This window comes from Colossoma macropomum, unplaced genomic scaffold (assembly GCF_904425465.1).
Source record: "Colossoma macropomum unplaced genomic scaffold, Colossoma_macropomum, whole genome shotgun sequence".
Classification (NCBI taxonomy): Eukaryota; Metazoa; Chordata; class Actinopteri; order Characiformes; family Serrasalmidae; genus Colossoma; species Colossoma macropomum.
This window is the reverse complement of record NW_023494792.1, coordinates 6,173,490-6,196,509: the sequence shown is the minus strand read 5'-3', so window position 1 is coordinate 6,196,509 and position 23,020 is coordinate 6,173,490. Positions and strand designations below refer to the sequence as shown.

Below are 23,020 nucleotides of genomic sequence, written 5' to 3'. Positions count from 1 at the left end.
TTATTGCCATTATGAACTATGTGTGTTAACCTCTTTCGGCATGCAGTTCCTCCTAGTGTAAATTGACTTGGATATCTTTAATGAAAATATTCAACTAATAAAAAAACTTTATTACTGTATTAAATTAACGCCATTGGCTCTCTGTGTATGAAATGTGGTGACTTTATGTTGAGCTGCTTGTAAGCAATGAGGGGTGAAAGGGTGAGGAGCAAGAACCCCTTGCTATGAAAACAATTCACACCTCTCCACAAATGACAACCATGCCAAGATAAAATGGAGCACAACTGTAGCTTTGTTAATATCACAAAAGCCACAGTAAGAATAGCATGTAAAAACAGTAAAACTGCTTTTTATAAAAAAGTTGACTTGCTGGATCACCTTTGAAGATGAAACTCCAGTCATACATAAATCATGCACATTTCCATTTAAATATGTTTTATTATTGTTACTGGGCAAGAAAAATGCATAGGTCAATTGAGGCATGTCCTTCAAAACAGATGGACGTTACAATTTACGCTACTTTTTTAAGCTATCCAGCTTCACTAAAGGCCGGCAAAGCAGGCTACTAAACTCAGGAGAAACTCATGTTAGGAGATGAACCGAAGGAGCAGCAGTGCCTCTGTTAAATGGCAACAGTCTAGATGCAACCCCTTTCCTGTATGCCAAACAGCAGAGGAAGGTACTGTCACAGTGTTAGGAGGGGTTTTCCTTGTTGAATGTAGCTTGGAGAGATATGTGTTTACACTTGTGCCTAAAAGGTCTGGCTGAAATGTGTTTCAGAGCTTCACCTGCATTGGTTTGTGTGATTGGATTTAAATCTTGACTACATTTAAACCTGCATTTTATGTGGATTAGCCTTGTCTATGTATAATCCTGATACTCTAAATGACCAGTTGTAAATGGCGTCTTAGACACGCGCACACACATGTGGAATCAGAAAAGTGTGTCTAGCTCCTTAGAACACATTGATGCGGTTATTCATACAGATCCCTGCTTTAATCCCCTTTGTGTATTACAGGTTGAAATAGAACTGCGTTTCAGAGATCACATCTGTGACTACGTTCACACACTTTCCCACACGCGCGCACACACACACACACCTACCTTTCCTCTTTCTCTTTAGAGACTGATTTCAAATGAACAAGCTCAAAGAAAGCTAGAGCTAGATGATTTAGAGAGAGAGAGACTGTGAATGGTTTAAAGATGTCAGACTTGTTGCTCGTTTCTTGTCGACGCGATGTGATCTGACAGGCAGGAAATTGGAGTGCTTCTGTCTGTCCATTAGGCTGTGTGTCTCTGAAGGCGAAAAACAGACGAGTAATGGAAGGGTTAAACAGCACACTCAATTCTTCACACTCTTTCTTGCTCTTATACTTGTCTTGCGTGTGCTAACGTATACATGCATACACACATGCATACGTACACATTCGCATGCATACATACATCTAATGAGTGGTTTCATCTATAACAGCTCTCACTGCCATCCCCTCCTTACATTTCATTCTCTAATCTTTCTTCCCACTTACTTTCTCCTCACTTTTTCTGTCTCACTCTCTTTTTTCCTCCCTCTTACTCTCTTTCCGTTATGTTCTTTCTCTAATTTCTCCCTCTGACTTTCTCTTTGTCTCTCTCTTTCCTTCTTGCTATCTCTCTGTTCTGTCTTACTCTCCCTTTCTTTTCCTTCCCTTTCTTTTTCCATCAAATTTTCTCCCTCCCTCTGTTTTTCTCTTTATCTTCCTCCCTCTTTTTCTGTCTCTTTGTCTCTCTCTATCCTCAACTTCATCTTTCTCTTTGTCTCTTTCTCTGTCTTTTTCTCCTTCTTGATCTTTTTTTATTCTTTTATTCTCTCTCACCCTCTCTTTGTGTTTCTCCCTTCTTCTGTCTTTGCCTCTCCATCTTTTTTCCATCTCTCTCTCTCTCTCTCTGTCTGTCTGTCTGTCTGTCTGTCTCTGTCTGTCTGTCTGTCTTTTTTTCTGACGCCCTCATTTTCTTCAGTTTGCACTTGGTTACACACTGAACAAATAGACCACATTTGACAGGATGGATATAAAAATGAAAGCCTGAGAAAGATAGAGGGAGCAAAAGAAAACACAAACTGAAATGGAGTGAGTGTAATGTAAGAAGAGATGGGGACATACGGAGGAAAGGAGAGGTGCGGAATAGGCGAAAGCTTGCAAGTGAGAGAACGTGATTCTTCTATATTTGGAGTCAGTTGGCTGCTGTAATCAGCAATATTTACCTGTTGTGGTGAATACAGCATCACTACATTCGAATTGCTGACACCATTAGGAAACTGGTAATTGGTTCTACAGGACTGCTTGCCTCGCATCCATCAACCAAATATCAATTCTGTGTGGTTCAGGTCCTACTGCACACAGTCTGAAACACATTTCTGTACATCTGAGTAGCTGTGAAGACATAACAAAACAATAATTTCATGTATGAATATAAACTTAATGAGAGCTGAACATGGGGTTTTCTTAGACAAGGAGAAACCTGTATTAAAAATGGTCACTAGATGTCTCTCTCGCTCCACCGAAAAATTTTAGGATGATTGCAGGGGGAGGGGGGAAAATAACAGAAAGAAAGAGGGGGGGGGGGACGAGTAGAAAGAGAGTGAGGCCAAATAAAGGAGAGAGAGAGAGAAACAGCTTGGTGGAAAATGAAGAAAGTATTGAGTTACTTTCACACCAGGTCACGATGCCAGACTCCTCGCAAATGGAGTGTGTCTGCAAGCCCATCAAATATCTGACCATCGGGACACACACACTCACTCAAATATAAGTTCTTTCAAAGGTGAAGAAAGAGAAGCAGTGCAAGCGCACACGTGCACATGCCAGTCAATTGACTAGAGCTACACTTGAACTCTTTTTATATCTCTTACACACACACACACACACACAGCTAGTACAATGCTGTGTACTCGCTCTGATAACGCACTCTAAGTCTGAGTGGATTGAAGCTTGGTTTACATACGCTCAGATCCTAGTAGCAAGCTCAAGGTCACAGTGCTGAAATGCTTTGTGTTTCTGTATTGATTAATTTCACTCATTACTCCTTGGCCCTAATAAAGGCCTCTTCATACTCTAATTTAGAAAACATTATCCAGCCTCTCAAGCTGCAGTCTGACCGTATCCCTGAAGGCTGCGAGTGTGTGTTGTGTTAATGTTATTACCCTTATTCATTCTCACTCAATCTCTCCTCTCTCTTTTGTTCTCTTACAGGCCACAGTACTATAAGTTGATAGATGAGTGCATAGCTCAGATTGTGTTACGTCGGAATGGCTGCGATCCAGACTTCAAATGCAGAAACCTGCAACTAGATGTTGAAGGACTGATAGGTAATGTGCACACAAGTACATGAATGCACATACATATACTCATGCAATAAAGAAAAAAAAATGTATGCTGTTCTTCTAGGATACTGTAGGAAAGGTGAATATTATATATAGAACCATCATTACTCAAAGAACTGTTTGAATGCATAAAAGGTTCTGTGCATTATTAAATCATTATTTTCTCTGTTGTACATGCATCTTTAAAAATGTTTAAAAATGGTTCTATGATGCACCAAAGAGTTCTGGTATTGTTACAAGGTAGGTTTTGTTAAGAATGGAAGTAATTTAAGCAAACATAATAACTGACATCTTTGTTTTATACATGCTTGAAGCTTATGCTCAGTCAGTGCTGTCATTCCAGTTCATTCCACTATGTGGCAGCACAGAGCACTCGGGCATATTAGTAAAAGAGGTGGTTTTGGGGAGCGGCAGCATTAAAGTGCTTGCGTTTTTAGATGCAGTTTGTAGTTGAAATGAATTAAAATAAAACAGAAACTGACCAGCCAAAGGATTCTGAAGCTATGAATGTTTTTTATTTTTATTGATGTTTCTTGACTGACTTTGTGGATTGTAAGGGTTCCGTTATTTTGGGCCCCATTCAGTAGTGGTCACACTGCTGGGTGCTGTGAGTGAAAAGACCCATGCTAAAGCGGGTGGCTGCTAAATGTTCTGCTACAGTATCTTGTCTGATGCATTTAGCTGATATTTATTGCTGTATTAGATGGTATCACAGCACATTTCCAGTCTCAGGGTGCAGTTAACCACTGAATGAAGTAATAGCTGTGCTGACCACTGTAGTCTAGGTGTGTGTGTGTGTGTGTGTGTGTGTGTGTGTGTGTGTGTGTGTGTGTGTGTGTGTGCGTGCTATTCGCTTGGGTAGTATGCTGCAGGGATATTTTAAATGCTTTCAGAAATCCTCTACTCCTTTTTCTAGCTTCTCATATTCAGAGAAAAACAGCCTAATTCTGCCCTGCCTGTGTTATTTAAAGATTTCCTTTGAACTCCAAACACTTCTGCATTCTGCTCCCAGGTTTTTCCCTCCACTCGTTCTTTTCTCTTATTTGGGTTCTTGTCCCATTTAGTGTGGCTATGAAAAGTAAGTACAGTTCCCTTGCTCACACTCTTTTACCCCCTCTCCTTTTCATGGCCTTGTCCTCCGTTTCCATCCTCATTAATTTTCTCCAGTTGTCTCTACTTTTTTGGTTGTTTATTTCTTGCTCTTTCGCATCCTCTTGTTTTGCTTTCTTTCTGTCTAGCTGGCATTGATTTTCTGGTGTCTTTGTGTGTGTGGGTCAGTAACAGGCGTTTCTCCACCTTAGGCTCTTATTGCTACCTGAGCAGCCTTATTATCATAACTCTCCAGAAGCTGCTTTCATTGGCCCTTCACCTCAAAAGTGGCTCTCCCTCCCCTGTTTAAAATCCACTCCTTACAGGTCAAACCAAAGGTCTAGCACTTCCTCCAGCTGTGTTTGATCTCAGTTTCTGAAGAATAGTTCTATGACACGTTTTATTAGAAAATAGCGCATATCAGAGAAAGAACTACGAGTTTAATGTGTGAACTGAAAAAGGAAATGCAAATAAATTTTTGGGTTTAGACTGCCTTTACCCACTTTTTACTATGTATTACTTCTTTGGAAATGGTTGTGGTTGTTTTTATTTCACATTGTGGAAGAGAGAGATGTGTGTGTGTGTGTGTGTGTGTGTGTGTGTGTGTGTGTGTGTGTGTGTGTGTGTGTCTGTAAAAGAGAGAGGGGATGGGATTTTAATTAGGTTGCTCAGTAATCGGAGCACGAATCAGAGGAGACACACAGACTCATCACAGTGAAGGGCACTTTATCCCCACAGCCAGAAAAAACGTGACACACCTCCCTCTCTCTCTCTCTCTCTCTCACTCACTCACTCACTCACTCACTCACTCATTCTCTCTCTCTCTCTCTCTCTCTCTCTCTTCCCCTCTCTAGATAACATGGTGGATAAGACGAAAGTGGAGATCAGTGAGGCCAAGGCCACAGAGCTGGAGAAAAAGGTAAACACACGCACACAAGCACACTCTCTCTTATTCATTCTGACCTTGCCCCTGCCCAAGAAATACTGACTAAAGTCAGTGAGTTTGATTCAAGACTCGTGACTCCTTAAATTTCAGCGTGAGAAAAAGAAAACGTGAGTAAAACTGATTTCATTAGGATGCTACCCTATATACAGTAAATGATAAAACTTCTCCCCATCTTACATGTGTGAACTTTCCTGTTAGTGTCTTTGTGGCCATGCAAGGGAATTACTGCAGTGGTGTTCTCATGGCATTCAGTTCAACTTCAAATATTGAGCCTTTCGTTATAGAATAATCTTCGGTCTGATGAACAGAATGAAGGGCTACATAAAGTAATTGTGTTTGGCTAGCATGTAGTTTGGATAGGAAATTATGCTGGCTAGCTAGATAGCATACATGCTATATAGATTGCAGATTTTGTTTCAAGTTGTTTCAGCTCCTTCCTTTAAACACCATGTTTACTGCATGTAGCTTTTCAGTTCTGTCCTTCACACTGGAGATGTTTCTGTAATAAAAAGCTTGTTGTTTGTAGCTGTGCTAAACTGATGGTTTTTAGTAGGGGTTTACTTTTCTACAATGCAATGCCTGCAGCTAATAACGAGATTGAAGTAAAATTCTCTACTAAAGGCTGAAGACTCAAATCACACTCGCACCCCAGAGACTCACAACTCGACTCACACTTGCATGCCAAAGATTTGAGACTTGGGCTCCCAAAGCTTCAAAACTTGCATTCCCACCCTAAAGATTTGAGTCACGTTTTGGACCCCAGAGACTGGACACTTGACTTGGAATTGCAGCCCAGAGAATCAAGAGTCCATTTGGATGTGCACTTCAAAGACTCAAGACTTTATTCAGACTCACAACCCAAAGACTCAATTCGGACTCGCACCCCAGAGACTCGAGACTCGACTGGGACTCGCATGAATTAACTTGTGAACATTTCTGCCATGCACACATGGATTAGCTATTCACAAGGTCACACACCCACCAATCACTTTTCGACTGCCCTGAGTATTTTGCATATAACCTACCTTCTTCAAAACTCCCAGACACCCTTAGTGATACACACACAAACACCTACGCACGCACACATTCTCAGTGTCAGCTGGCAGATGTGTAATTTGTGAGGGGAGATGGGAGCAGACAGGAGATTTCCTCTTCCTCTCTCTGACAGGCTCTCTCTTAATCCCTCCCAGCAAGACTCCCTCTCACACAGTCTGCAATTATCGCCTGTGTGCATGTGTGAGTGTACACACGAACGTACTGCAATTTCCCTGTCACTGCCCGAAATTGGGGCATAAGGAGATGCCCTCTCTCCAATTTGTGAGTGTGTGTGTATGTGTCTATGGAGGATGACCCCTATCAGGAGGCTGTCAGACGAGTGTTTACTCTTCCTCTCCCTTTCTTCCTCATTCCTCCCTGTCTAATTTAGAGTAATAGCTGTGTGGCAAAGGAGAAGAGGAGAGAGACAGACTCTCATTACCAGCACACATGCAGAGAGTGTGTGTGTGTGTGTGTGTGTGTGTGTGTGTGTGTGTGTGTGTGTGTGTGTGTGTGTGACCCTTCAGTTTCCACTGATGCCACATAATTACATGTCTGGCTTGCAAACACATTCCTGTCAGTGTCACCAGAAATTATCAATGTCTTTTTGTCCCCCAGACTCTGTGTATGTGTATGTGCGGGTGAAAGAGAAAGAGATAGAGGGAGAGAGAAAGAATTGGTCAAATAACATGAGGTAAATACAAAGAGTAACAAAAACTCAAACCCGAGAGCCAGACCATATTGGTGCAGGCTTTTTATTTGGTTTCACTAAACAGCCTCCATCTTTTCTGCTTTATCAAGGTCAGAGCGTGATGACCCAACAAATGTCAGCAAACCTAAAAAAAAACCCGCCCTTACAGGAAAGTTAAATGCTTTTCACTTATCATATGTGATACATCATATATAACATGAATGTGATCATGTGCCCTAATATTAATAATGTGATCATGTGTCATGATCATGTGGTGTATTTGGTTTATAGGCCAGAGCACACCAATCAAACAAACAGATATATTTGCAGTTCTAACGTTTGCAGTATAACACATCAGCCAAGTATTTTTTTTGTTTGTTTATTTATTTTTCCCACAGGGCTCTGGCCTTAAAACACCTGCCAATGTTAGAATGTTGGGTTGGTGTGCTCTGAGCTTCGGACCTGTCCTCTTTACATCACAGTTAGCTCCTCATTATGACATATTTGGGCTATGATGTCATAAAGGCTCTGAAGAACTCTGCTCCCCTGAAACCATGACAAAGTTCCATATTCTCCTCATGTGCACTGTGGGAGCTGGACAAACAGCAGAGAATACATATTAAGAGATTAGTTATTGTTTTATGTGCATTCCCTCAGCCAGTGCTGTCATCCCGGGCACACAGTGTCCGGACAGGGAATATGAGCAAGCAAATCAAATATCCTATTTGCATAGATGCTAGTCCTGCACATAGCAGAGACGATGAAAGATGGACAGACGGATGGACGGACACACATACACAGTGCAGACTCTTACCAGTGTCAGCAATAAAGTCTGTGGAGAAAACGAATTGTCAGTGTCCACAAAACTATACTTAGAAACAGTAATATTGACTAGATAGACAACACTTCTTAATCGTCCAAATGCGGCTCAGATATCAGATATTTTTTAATATTTATTTGACATGTAGCACTGCATGTTGCACTGCATTTGAAAATCAACTGTAGCTCCAGAGATGTGTGACTTATACTCTTCTGGACATTGTTTATGCCTGGCCTTGGACTATAAAGTAATTGAGTAGTTTAGACCAGTTTGCTTAATGTTAAAAAAAAAGTCATGGTTTTCTTTACATAACATTTTATTTGAGTGAAAAGAACAATACAAAATATGTACTCAATGGCCAAACTATTGGATGCAGTAGAAGTGATTGGTATAACACTGTGAAAGGAGGGGTTTAAAAAAACCTGGGAGTTTCTTTGCCTTTTCCATTGGTCTGTCTGCTCAGTAGTTTTTCAGCCAGTTTCTTATTTCATGGCTGTTATGGCAGACAGATGCAGTGAGAACATGCTACATAGCTTGTCAAATGCGCCAAGTAACCGCTCACCCATATAACGGACAGTGTGAATTTCAGTAGGGACTCGCACACGGACACCTCATGTTCATTGTGACTGCGTTGACAATCTTCCACATAGTTTATGCACACTGTGATATAGAAGAAGGCTGTCTGGCTGCGGAATGCCTTCTGTCATGAGCAATAGATTCCTGCATAAACACTGACATATCAAAGCCTGTTCAGACTGATGTGTGTTTTGTGTGTGTGTGTCCAGCTGGATGCAGAGTTGACAACGCGCCACGAGTTGCAGGTGCAGTTCAAGAAGATGGAAGGAGATTACGAACAGAAAGTCCAAGAGCTCAGCACAGAGAAAGAAGTAATTGGCAATGAAAAAACGGAGAAAGAAAAAGAGAACCAGACACTATGTGGTGAGATCAGCCAACTCAAAGAAAAGGTATTCAATCACATCCTATTCATTGCACTCCCACGTTATAGTTCTCTTGGTTTATAATACAAGTACATCATTGTTATGCATTGATGGTATATTGATTATATTTTAATAGAGTTGGCACTGATCAAATACTAAGTATCAGTATTGGGCCGAAATCAGCAGGAAATGCTGGACTGAATGTTGGGGGGGGACAAAAGAATGGTCCAAAATAACTTTGAATAGAAACACGATAACATACATTAACATTATGAATGTTTGTTTATTTTTCCCTCACGAAGGTTCCGTTTTTGAGATGTTGGGTTTGTTACAGTGTAGGGCTGAACGATTTGGGAGAAAATATCTAATTGTGTTTTTTCTGACAAATATTTAATTTGCGATATTTTCTGTAAATCAAGATCCAGGCCTGTGTCTAAGAAGACCAGCATATCCAGGCTTAAACACTGAATGTAGTGTACCTGTATACAGCACATGGGTTTTTGGTTGCTTTTGATTGGTCTGACTTATCCACTGTGTTTGCAGATTCTGTGTCATTTGTCTTTACGCTGATTAAATGATCTTTTATAGGCTGGCCACAACACCAGCACCTGTTCCATGTTAGCTTTTTCTTACTCTGATTTTCTTTTAAATAAATGAATTGCTGTTGCATGTTGTCTATACTTATGTTTTTTAGGAGGTTATCTCTTTAGGGGAGAGGCCTGTTCTTAATTTTAGCTCTAATTATTAAAAATATCAATTAATATTCTGATACAGTCCACATGTCAGTAGCCCTATGTTTCATTCCAGCTTTAAGATGAGAATATTGGCACATGTTATTTGTATGATGAAGCAGATGTTTACTCTCATCTTTTCTGCTTCTGTTGTTTAAGTCCTTTCATTCTGCCTTATTCACTTTAATTTTAAAGTTTGCTGTCATCCTTCTGCTTTTGCTGTTCATTGCTCATAGAGAATGCTGAGGCTTGCACAATTACATTTTGAAATGAGATCAACTTGATCAACGAACCAATAAACAGAAGTTGTCAAACTATGTGAAATTCACCTTCTATCAGAAGCCGAGCTCACAAACTGTCAAATAACGAGAGAGGAAACCAGCTGTGTTCTGTGATATAATCTCTCAAATGATGAGCCAAACCTAGAGTCTTCCAGTAAATCCATCAGACAGAGGATAAAATGAAACTAGTCTGACAAGGTAAAAGCAGCTCTGCCCAATCACCAGAAACCAGTTGTAAACTGACCATTACGAGGATCAGTCAGAAGAAAGTGTGACATACTTTTGTGATTGGGTTATCAGTGAAAGTAACTGAAACATTAGAAAGATGGAAAAGCAGAGAGATGAAGTAAAGAAGTTGGAGATAAGTGAAACTACTGTGACATTGTCAGCGAACCCACACACACGAGTACACACCACACTACAAGCAGTGTGTGTGTGTGTGTGTGTGTGTCGGAGAGATAATTACAGTTGATGGCAGTAGGAGAAAAGCGGGAGTCAGCAAAAGTAGAGAAGTTCTTAGGAGGGATGAGAGGAGAAAGGTGGAGGTGGAGACACGTTTGGACTAAATAGGGATGGATGGAAGTGAAAGTGTAGGATGGCAGGAGGATAGACGGCTGTGAAAGAGGGAGGCAGAGGGAGAGAGAGAGAAACTTGCTGAGCTAAACACCGCCTGTCACCTCAACCTGCTTTTAATGTGGAACAGATAAACAGCTGTCAGAAGGCTTGTCATCACATCATACACACACACTCTCTCTCTTCATCCTGGCCTTCTGAACTGCATCCAGGTTTTGCAGCATCAATGGAATCCTCTCCCTGTCACACTTCAAACACTGGCACACGCGCCAACTAAGCTGGGCAAGAAAAGCCTCACTCTTCTCTCTCGCTCTTCTTCTTCTCTGCTCTCTTGCCCTCTCTCTCTGGCTTTCTCTCGCTCTAACTCTTTCCCTGATGTGGTATTAGCAGGCTGGTCATTTTTAATGAGCTGTGTCGAGTTCTGGATAAATAAATGATGCTTCTAATTAGACATGGATTTAGACCCCACTCATCTCTCTCCAATTCCAGCCGTGACCTTTTTAGATCTACTTACTCTCCCTCCCTCTCTCTCCTTCTCCCTGTCCGGGCCTAACCTCATTATTTGTCCCAGAGGCTTTAGTAAACTCTGCTTCTTTGAGAAAACTTTGTTTGACAACGTTGCAGTCCTTTTCTGTATAATGCACATCAGTCGGTAATTTGTGTCTTCTCATTTTTGCCCTTGAACTATATTTGGATATATGTGAAACTCCCAAGAAAGAGAACTGATTGTTATGTCTTTGTTATTCTCCCTTTTATTTTTTTTTTAAATTGGAGCTAAAAGCGGATTTTGGAGGGTTGGGCTGGGGGTAACAGTACATCAAGCATTAGCTAACCATGACAGAGATGTGATTATTATGTAAGTTGCTGAGGTGAAACAATGCTTGTTTCAACTGCTTAGTTACTAGTTTACTGTCTTATAGATATTATAGGTTATTATGACAGGGGATGATATCAGAATAGCAAAGCTGCATGCTAGTTAAATTTTGCAGCCCTCAGGCAGGATCTCTAGCTTTGTGTGACTCACTTGCTATCACTCATGAGCAGATTTAATAGCCTCTCTGTCTGTCTCTCTCACACTCTCTGTCTCTCTGCCTGTCTCCATATATCTATCCCAGATTGAGAAACTATCTAAGGAGCTTGAGGAAGCCAAAGCTAAACCCAAGACAAAAATCATCACAGTACCTGTGCCCATGCCCTCAGCACCTCCTCCCAGCTCCACAAGCCAATCTGCACCTTCCTCTGGCCCTCCTCCTCCAGGAGCTGCCTGCATGCCCAACCAACCAGTACCACCAGGGCCGCCTCCTCCTCCACCATTACCTGGCCATATGGACGTGTCCCCGCCTCCCCCTCCACCTCCACCTCCACCTCCGCTGCCTGGGCAAGGGATGTCCCCACCACCTCCACCGCCACCACTCCCTGGCCATGCAGGGATGCCATTACCACCTCCACCCCCTCCTCTTCCAGGCATGCCTGGACCCCCTCCACCTCCACCCTTACCCGGGCAGGGAGGTATGATGCCACCTCCACCTCCTCCCTTGCCTGGTGGCCCTGGTGTACCCCCACCTCCTCCTCCACCCCCTGGAGCTCCAGGTATGCCTCCTCCTCCTCCAATGCCTGGTATGGCACCTCCTCCACCAGGTGGCTTTGTAGCTTGGGCCCCCCCAATTCCACAACTGCCGTTTGGCCTGGAGCCCAAGAAAGAGTACAAACCAGAAGTGCAGCTTAAGAGGGCCAACTGGAGCAAGGTGAGTAATAGCTGTGTTCGCACTGCTTTTAGTGCTCAGTCAAGTATGTATATAATCTAGGATATCATGTCAGACGATGTTTGCACTCTGACTGATTTGCATCCAGATTTAGGCCATTTCCATATGTGGTACTGAAATCTGATACACACCTATTACGTGACAATGTCACTTCTGTGTGAACAGTCGGAATTCATGCTCATAGTGCTCAGGGAACAGACCCTTTATGTCATCAAAATGCATAACTATGGTTACGTGTTGCATCATCTTTTACTTGGAGGATGAATCAGACAAGTGCGGGAAATGTAAACAAATAATTATGCCACTTTCTAACGCCTAAGAATCATACTAACAGATGTTCAAAATCATGTTTACAGGAAGGATATTTTGAAAAACAGACAGAAACCAAAGAGTTGAAGGAGCCTCACCTAGATCGTGTTTATTTTTTTATTTTTTATTTTTATTTTTTTTCATTTTGGGACTGGGTTTACACCTTTTTGTTAGCATTTTACTTCTCTGCCAGTAAATAAAAGAAACTGATAAAAGAAATCTTTCTCTGTTTCCGCTCTGACTTCCACAAATATTCAAATAAAATAAATAGAATATCATAATTTTTACTCATTTCAGTAAACACTGTGGTCATTTTGGTGTCTCCTGTTTCTCCCCCAAGTTTAAAGTATCAGTTCACAAACATTAAAGTTCAATATCACATGAAGTCTATTAATCTTAATATAGAGGACAGCTGTTTGGTGTTCTTTTGTGCATGTGGGTCAGTTCAGGAATGTTGTCTCTTCAGACTGATGTCAGATATAGGCCACATTGAACAGATAGTATGAATCACCAAAAGGCTAAATCAGATTTTAAGGGTAAATCTAAGTGTAGTTTATCTGATCTCAGAAAGATTACATTTTTGTTTTCACATGGCCTGTGAAAAAATCAGATCTGTGTGACTTTTAGACCAAAACAATCAGTAGAGAGGCACTGAAATGATAATTGTGGACCCATACCAAAGTTTAATATTTTTCATATTCATACCTGCTGATGGCAAAACAAACATTACAAGAAACAATAGCATTACGGATCAATGTAACGTTTATTTGTATAGACATAGATATAATAAAATTAATAAAACACAGGCATTTTGGCTCAGTAGCCCAGCATTGCCTAAGCAGTCTGTTCTTTAGGAGTACGATAAATACAGCATCAAATATCAGTGTTAAATATCGGTAAATTCTAAACATCTATTAAATGCTAATAAATATTTTTAAGCAAATATCTGCTGATACCAGTATGATTCTGATATCATTGTACATCCCTAAAAATGAGGTTTGTTCCACTTCTTTGTGAACATAGCCTCTGTGTATATGAGAGGAATATCGGAATACAAATCACAGGTGCAGCTGAATAGCAGAGCCGACTTGTCCTGGGGGTGAACGTGTGAGTGTGACCAAACCAGAGTGACTCTATAATAGCATATTGCATGTATATGTATGAGTCATGTGTGGCTATTAGTCCTCACTCTTTTTTTCCTCCCTCTCTCTCTGTTTCCTCTCTGTTTCCTCTCTTGTTCCCTCGCTCTTTCTCACCCTCCACAAGAGTTAAAACATCAAAACGGTTCTGTCTCCCCTTTTAGCCTAAAGCTACTCTTTAATGGCTGCATTCAAGTTCATGAGTCTCTCTCTCTCTCTCTCTCTCTCTCTCTCTCTCTCTCTCTCTCTCTCTCTCTCTCTCTCTCTTTCTCTCTCTCTTTCTCTCCCCCCTTCTTCCCGTGGTGAGAGCTCTTTGACGAGGATGTCAGTGAAATTGCTTTTTAATAAGCCTGTTTCTTTTAACTGTGGCTGTGAAAGATAATTAAATTGCTGCTAGAAAGGACAGCATTCTTTTGTAATTTAAATTAACATTTTTTCTTTGCTTTCTCATCCTCCGCTTCCTGCTATCATATACACCCTATGACACACACACACACACACACACACACACACACACACACACACACACACACACACACACACACACACAAATGCTCACGCTCACAGTCAGCCAGTGGCAGTGAGGGTAATGAGAAGCTGGTATTAGAGCATTCACTACTTCCTACACGCTTTCATTTGTCTCTTTCTTTTGGTCTGCCTTTCCTATTTTCTATGTGTCTCTGTTTTCTGACTTTTTCTTTTTGTTAGTCTTTCTGTCCGTCTGTCTCTGTCTATCATTTTTGTTATTTCTTTCATTATTTATTTCTTCCAGGCATTTTGCCATCATGTTCCATCCCTTTCTTCCCACTGTAGCACTTTCTTCTTATTCCTCTCTGAAAGGCAAAGGTAGAGGTAAGGAGAAGTCTGGCTATTTACGAGGCCTTGAGACTAGAAACTACCAGTGAGGGTAAGACAGGGAGAACATTGGTTTGAACAGGTGCTTTCTCCAGCTGAATCTAAATTGACCTTTGTCGACCAGCTGAATCCGTCTGACTTAAGTAATTAAACATTTTCGACAGTCTGTGTTGAGAAGCTTGAATATGGCATGCCTATGGATACACAAATACTCTGGGGAAGAAAATAGGAAAGAAAAAAGAAGAATCAATTCCAAAAACATCCTGATTGAGGCTTTAAATATTTAACACACTCTAATTGGCTGAAAATTTCTCTGCTGTTGGACTGAATCTAATTTTATTCAGTCTTCTAGCTGTGAAGTGCAGGCTTAAAAGAGACAGTATATAATGGGGAAAGTAGAAAGGTTTGTGGCGGCTGCTGATTGATAGGATCAGATGTGTGGAAGGAGGAGAAGAGGTGGGAGAAAGGAAATCCGGATAGAAGGAATGAGTAAGAGAAAAAGCAACAGAGAGAGAGAAAATTAGAGTTGGGGAGTATCTTGTCTTCGCTCCCTGTGGGTATTGGACCTTTTGTCCCATTTTGGTCCTTTGTGTGGAAAATCAGGATCAGTTTTAATGAGTTTCACCCCTCTCTCATCCCCCCCACTCGCTGTTATTTTCTCCCACTTCCTCTCTTCATTATCTTTTCTCCTATTCTTTAATCCTTGTTCTACACTCCGCTCTCGCTTCTTGTGTTTGGTTATTCATTTCTGTAGGCTGGAGATTGTCAGCGTGAGGCTCAGTGTTTTCGCTGCTGAAGTGGGGCCTATGTAGCAGCGCACTGACTGACTCCTCAGAGACCTTTAGCAGGTCCCACTATTCACTCTGCTGGCAAAAGAGATTAATTGACTTGAAGCTGTGTTCATATAGTGTTGGAACAAGTTTCAGAGGTGCTGTGTCTTCCTGAATGCGAAGCTCATTCCAGCCAAAGTAGAATGCTTCTTGTGATAAAGGATTCACTCATGATAATCTATTAAACCTAACCAGTAATTGCTGCACCTGGCAGGATAGTTGTTAATTCTCCTGTAAGAGAGCATTTCAGAAAAAACAGATTTCATTCACTCTGATGAACGTTTGCAGTAGCCTCTACATCTCACCTTAAAATGATCCTATTCAAAACAGTTCTTAAGGAAAGTATTTGGTGTTTTTGATAAAATTATTTTGGTTTGTATACATGAAAACTCAAATGGATTTGAAAAACTGAAATGAATATATGGTGTATATATAATGGATGAAACACAGTAGACTAAGCTTTTGTTAGATTGTTTTGAAAATAGCTTGAGAAATGTAATTTGGACAAAAGTGAGTGCATACTTTATTGGATATTATCTGAATTATGATGAACTGATGCACTTCATTGTTGATTTGCCTGTTGAGACAGATTTTAGCAACCCACTGTGGGAAGTTTTGTTGATTTTATATGAAAAACATTTACATGCATCTTTTTGTAACTTAAGACTAGATTGTATACATACATTTAATATATTTGAACAAAACCCTGAATCTCCAAAACGGTAACTTTACAGGAGAAGGAAAAAACCCTCTTTACTTTTGATGCAAGTCAATGGAACAAGACTTTTTTTCCTCCAAGTAATTGTGGACCATTTCTTTTGGTCCGATTATCATGAAATTTACACACAACGTAAAGGGGGACAGGCATTGTCAAAGTATATCAAAAACTGCAAAACGACAAAAATGGAGATACAAGGTTTCGTCCCAACAATGGCGATATGTAGATTTCAAAATTTGTCTTTAGCCTTTGTTCTCACTTTGAGGAGTTATTCCTGACAAGTACAAGACAAGTTATGTTTCAAAAGTTATCGGTCAGAAGCTGTTGTGAGTGATTGATGGGATATTTTGGTGCTGGATGGTTGAACGGATGGCTGTACAGATGAATGGACGGATGGAAGGCAGAATGGCTGATTCTCTTGTATTGTGTGTTACAGATTGGGCCTGAAGATCTTTCTGAGAACAGTTTCTGGGTCAAGGCAAAAGAGGATCGCTACGAGAGCAAAGAACTCTTCTCTAGACTCACGCTCACCTTCTCTTCCCAGACCAAGAGTGAGTCCTTTCCCTTCTGTGTGTGTGTTTCAATCATAACATACCAAGATATTTTTCATACTGTAGAAATAGATTTATGTTTTTACACTACTGAAGGAAAAAAAAATCCTCTGAAAGGAATCTATTTCTTTTTCCCTTCTTTCTCTCTCTCTCCACATATTTTTGATCCTCCTACGCAGCCTCCAAAGGTAAGCACACCCCCTCATTTTGTGTGTATGTGTGCGTGCGCATGCGAGAGAGAGAGAGAGAGAGAGAGAAAGAGGCGCTATGCTGCTCTGTCCTCAGAGACAGAAAGACAGAAAGAGCACTCACCGCAGGAGGCGGATAGCTTTGCTGCAATGGAGGGATATGAAAAAAAAAAGAGAAAAAGGATGGATGGATGAAAGGAGGAGGGGGAGGAAGAGAGAAATCTCATCGCTCTATAGTGGAAAGTCTCAGTGACAGAGAGGAGGATGTGGGTGGCAGAGAACTGGTTTCCCTCAGGGCTGTGTGTGTGTGTGTGTGTGTGTGTGTGTGTGTGTGTGTGTGTGTGTGTAGGAAGTGTATGTGTGTGTTTAGTGCTCAGGAGAGTGAGCATCACACTCCTTATGACTTTATATGCAAAACTCCTCTCTCGCTGAATTAAACACTGCATTAAAAATCAGCAAGACCTTTTGGGGGGGGGTGTGTGTGTGTGTGTCCTCTGGTGAGTCCACTGTGTGTCAAACTACAGTCAGATATTTGTGTGAGTGTTTTTGCAGCATTGTCTGTGCCCTTCCCCTGCATAGTCACACTGTCACCTCTTACCCTCTCACTCCGTCTATTTATTCCCCCTCCCCTCCTCTCGCCCTCTCTCTCTCTTTCCTTCTCTCTCTCTCTCTCTCTCTCTCTCTCTCTGTCAGAGTGGCCTCTACTCCATATTTATGCCACTGATTCAAAATGTGACACCTTCAAACTTAACAAGGTTGTGTGTGCCAACTGTAGGCGCGTGCACACACACATACACATGCATATAGGAGGTTTTTTATGTGAAAAGAGAAACCTTGAGAAATGTCGTATGTGACAGCTGTGTTGTCTTGCACCATCTGAGCTGTGTGTGTGTTGGTCTGTCTGATTTGATGCAGGATAACCTTTTCTGATATCTGTCTGTAAATGAATGCTGCCCTTTTCAGATTCTCCATCTGTCCAACCCTGTCCAGTGTGTGTGTGTGTGTGTGTGTGTGTGTGTGTGTTTGGCAGTTGTGTTTTGCTGCTCTTTTCTGTCAGGCTATTGCGACCCGATCTTGCATACACCACCCCCTCCTCCTTTCTTCCTCTCCTCCGGTCATCCCTCACTGCCAAGCTAAGCAAAAGGACAACACTGCAAGACAAAAACGACCTATCACCTCCCTCCTTCCCTCCATCCTCTCTGTCTCGACCTCCTCTTTCCTTCTCTCTGTCTCTTTCTTAAAATGGTGTGTGTGTGTGTGTGTGTGTGTATATATATATATATATATATATATATATATATATATATATATATATATATATATATACACATATATACACACACACACCATTTTTAGACTTGAGACAAAAAGAAGCTAAACTGAAGTTTACATGGGTGCACTGAAAATTGTTAGACATAAGAGGTATTGTTGAGTAATTAGATATGTTGCATGTATTTATAAAATGTATTAATATAGGAGGTTTTGTTCTGCCATTATTGATATCTCTCTCTCTCTTTCTCTTTCCTTCTCTCTCTCTTTCTTTCTCCCTTTCTCTCTCTCTTTCTCTCCCTTTTTTTCTCTCTTTCTTTCTTTCTCACTCTCTCACTCTCTCACTCTCTCTCTCTCGCCCGCCCCCTCCCAATTTGTTGCTAGTTGTTTGGTTTGCAGTATGAATGTAAGTTGAATGGTCCCTAGAAAGAAGGTTTCAGTTCGGAGTCATGCATTAACCTCAAGTCTTTTATTTCTTACTGAGTTCTATCATTATTTTGTGTATTTTTTTTTGCATTTTTAGTTTAGTGCATGTTAGCTGTGTCTTGAGGCTAATGAATGTTGCTTAGTTTGTTTTTTAGCAAGTGTTTATCCCTGAACTGAGCAGCTCCAGTGATGTCTGATGTTGACTCTAATTCCTCTGCTTTTTGAAATGTCGACATGTGTTTTCTTCTCCTTCTCACATCTTCCCTTGCGCGCCGCTTTTCATTTTCGATGCAGTATGCCGGTGGACTGCTAGATAGGCCGGTGCCTTTTGAAGTCTATACCTCACATAGCCTAATTAGCCAGTGAGAGAAGGAGTGTATAGCTATATAAATACACGGTATGGAGAGGAAAAAAGCTCTGTGTGTGCGTGTTGTCTCATTATGAAGATGACTCTTTAATGCTCTCACTCTCTCCTGCTGCCAGCCTGTTTTTCCGCTCTCCTCTGAGACGATCACCTCTCTATGGGGCACGCTCAGTGGCACCTGCCAGCCGGCTGTTCCCAACCCCTCACCTCTGCTCGCATGCACACTCGCTCGCTCACCTTCTGGGATGCATGCAGCAGCCTACTTTATTACCACAGCGACCAGCACCATAGATATACCCTCTAAATCACTCCTAACCTTTCCACCTCATATCTCTGCAGAGATCACTTACACACACATGCTCTCGCTCACTCACTCACCTGCACATTCTCCTACCAGAGGTGTACACTAAAACCTCTTTGGAAAACACACAAGCAGGTTTTAATTCCGTATTTACACACACAGTGTAGTGTCTAGGGGTTTGGCTGTTGTCTGTCACCCCTCTGCCATCTGTTGCTGTCTAATTTCTTATTCCACACTGTTCCTATGAGACTCCTCGAGAGACACTTGCTGAATGAAATATGGTGGTGGGCTGCCTGTTGTGCCACGTGGCTGTTCCTATACCTAATGTGTCACACTGTCTCTTCTGGCTCATTTCTGCACATATACAGCTTGAAACCCCTTTGTTCAGTTTTTGTGTAAGCTTGTTAGTGTGCTAATGCATTTGCAGAAACAACCTTATGCACTAGTGTTTCTGCCTGTTTCTGTAATCTGCCCGGTGCTCTGATCTATCTGCAGATCAATAATTATATAAAAGTGTGCAGTGCTGGGTAATATATCACCTGTTCCAGTGCTGATCAATTAAATTGATCTCTAGTTTTTGCCATATTAATACATAGTGATGCACCAAATTCAGCACACTGAGGCAAAAAGCAAAAGCTAGCGATACATAAAAAGTTTACATAAAATAAACTTGCTAAGTTTCAGCTACAGTTTGTGCCACGAATGGACAACAGAGAGTCTGGATATCAGGGCAAACGCTTCCATTTTTTTTTCTAATTGTACTTTGCACTTCGGCACTGTCGTTTGTGAATTATTTTGTCATTTCAAAAACTGACAGCATGCTTTTCAGTGACTTTTTACTTCTACTTTTTGCCGTATTCTGTGTAGATGCTGTGTTTTCCAGTAGTTTATCAAACGTCCTGAAGACCCCCTTTTCATACTTGGCATGAACAGTGATTACAAGTTGCTTGTCTAATGTCCCTTGTAGGTACCATGCAGTAGTTCCATGTGGCTGACATTTTCACCCTTGATCTGCTGCCACTCACTAAATTATGGCCATCTGCAGCCTTTACGATGAAATGGGGTCTGGAGGTTAACTGAGATTTGAATTTGTTGACAGGGATGCACCGAAATTTCGGACACGCAACATTTTTGGTCAAAAATGGCACTTTTATCTTTTGTCTGAAATTTTGGTGGATCCCTTCTGCGGTTAGCCTATCATGGGCACCAGAACGATGAGGACAAGCTGTGCACCAACAGGTACCGAAGCGTAAACGACTGTAGTAATTTCCAAATTACCGCCATAGTGCGCTCTGACAGTCAGAAACACAAGCATATGGGACGCACATATGAGACAAATTACTTTTTCTGAAATTGTGGTGCATCCATTTTTAATAGATAAAATCTTTTGTGTTATTTTAACAGAAGAAGAACAGAACAAAACCGTCCAGTTCATGTCAGATGTGTAAGATATTTGTTAAGCGCTGGTCATCAGTAGTTAAGAAGCTTGTTTTCATTAACTTTTTTAATGCAAATATATTTGGGACATCTCATGTTAATAAAGTTTTTTAAAACACTAGGTGTGTGTGTGCTAGGGAGAATGCATGAGTTTGGATTCTGACCATGTAGGATTTGCATGTGTCTCTCCTCTCACGCTGTCACGATCAATATCCTCTCTTCTACATTTCTAATTTTCTGGCTCTGTTGTTGTGTTATTGGAGTAGTACTAGCTGTAAAGGTCAACAGGATGCCTTAACAGTGCAGGAGCAGAGAGAATGAGGACATTAGTCGGCTTAGCTGTCCTTGGCCAGATATGGGAATGGGTCTTCTACTGTACTAGTTTTTCTTTATTCGCTTATAGATGTGAATGATATTCATTATGATATAGTGGTCCCATAATGTCGACATCATCCATGACACTAGCCTCACACTTTGCTACCTCCTCTCTAGTCTTTGTGCGTCCTCATAAAATGCTGTAAGAAATGTTCTCATAAATTGCTTAGCCTGAATGTTCTGTTAACATGCACTGTACTTGTCATACCACAATCTGTCCTCTGTTAACGCAGCTCTATATAATCTATCTTTTGAATTCCCTCCAGTGCTCTTGCTAGGCATATTTCTCTCATTTTTCTTTTTTTTGCATTTGCCATATAGACTTTTTCCACATAAAGCTTTATACATTACTTATCCCAAGAAATCAATCATATGTATGAAATAATGTCCCGCAAGTCCTCATTAAACATTTATTGTGCCTTTGATGCTCACTAGTGAGTTCACACTACAGGCACCCAGCTGTGTGACTTTGTCCCCATAGTGCACGTATGTCTTTATGACCCAGCAATTACATGCATTATGTGCTTCTACGCCAAGCCATTTAGAGCGCTTATTCTGTGATAAGTTTTCAGAAAGCAGACGTACTCCAGTGACCCCATAAAACCCTTTCAACTACAGGTGTCTAACTGCCTTCCCCTTGCACTTTAGGCTGTGGTCTTAATGTCTCTTGTTTCTGACCATTTCCATGAAGGGCTTATTTTTTTTCTATTTGTTTCCTACTACTCTCACGGGTCACCGTCTTAAAAATCAAATGATGGATGTTAATATGGAGAGCATCTCAGTGAATGTTTCAAAGATTTTACTTCCTCTTGTCTTTTGTTGCTTTTTTCTCTTTACATTCTCTCTCTGCTCTTCCATCTGGCTTCTAGTATGCATGTGTTTGGAATTCCCATCTGAACACCGTGGGAGCGGTTGAGGTTCATCTTTGCTGGTTGATGGCAGGGAGAGCAAGAACACACAAAGGGAGAGAAAGAGGGTGATCAAGGTTATAGTCTGTGTTTCAGTTCATTTTGTCTTATGGGTTGGGCTTTATTGTCGTAAACACTCCACATGCAGGTTTTAAAGTTTGTGTAAACAGCTCATATGGTGATAAATTACCTCCAGTGTTTGGGAGTGTGATGCACTGATTGGGGTGTTTTTTTACTCTGTTCTGTTAATATGGAGGTAAGGGTGGTCTGTCATGGGTAAAGTCAGTACTTATAGAACACATAGCTACACATTTAAAAATGATGGTTCAAGGGTTCTTTAGTAAGAACACGCAAATAACCCTTCTCATCATGAAGGAGAGATTGATTCTGAGATTGATGGATAATGTCCTGTAGATGGTTCAATATTTTTATTTATTTATTTATTTATTTATTTTTAAAAGGTTCTTTATAGCACCAAAAATGGTTCTTTTATTATAACAAGCCTGACACTGTGACAATAGAACCCGTTTTGGTGCTATATAGAACTCTTTTCAAAAAGGTTCTATTTAGAACCATTTACAGCACAATCAATTTAAAGAACCCTTTAGTCATTGAAAGAGTTTTTTTTTTAATGTTCATGGTTCTATGTCGAACCTTTTTCTTTAGTAAAGAACCCTTCGAGGGCCATCATTTTTAAGTGTGTACTTATTACTCAGTTTTGAATCTTCGGTCAGGCCTGGTCATTCAGCCTTCATGATCATGTGTATGTTAGAGACCCATTTTTGTCCTTAGTGTGAACTAGCCTGTACTCTGAAATGACCCACATGGGCACATCCTCATCAATAGCATCACGTTAATGATCCATATGCGTCAGCAACAAGTGAACAAGCTAACAGCACAAACTTTCACCGCAAAAATCATTAGCTATGAACAGCTGCTCATGATTAAGTGAGAAGGTAAAAAGAGACCAGATGCTTTAATGCTTCTGTGGAGTTTACTGGAAGAAACGTTTCGGATGAAAATGAAAACACAGCAGTCCCTAAGTTACTTCCCGCTGTGTAGTCCTTTGTATCTGAAGTAATCCACTTTTGTTTTTGTGGCAGTGGAAATTAAGGAATGACTGGTTTT

General features: G+C 41.0%; 1 protein-coding gene across 1 annotated transcript in view; it reads left to right on the top strand.

The window, feature by feature from the left end:
* The window catches only part of LOC118811490 (protein diaphanous homolog 1), a 133,351-nt gene that overhangs the window by 36,444 nt on the left and 73,887 nt on the right, over positions 1-23,020 (top strand). Inside the window, 6 exon segments of the mRNA XM_036575711.1 lie at positions 3,225-3,340; positions 5,299-5,363; positions 8,722-8,901; positions 11,575-12,204; positions 16,510-16,624; positions 16,804-16,812. Coding sequence (XP_036431604.1) covers positions 3,225-3,340; positions 5,299-5,363; positions 8,722-8,901; positions 11,575-12,204; positions 16,510-16,624; positions 16,804-16,812 — 1,115 coding nt within the window.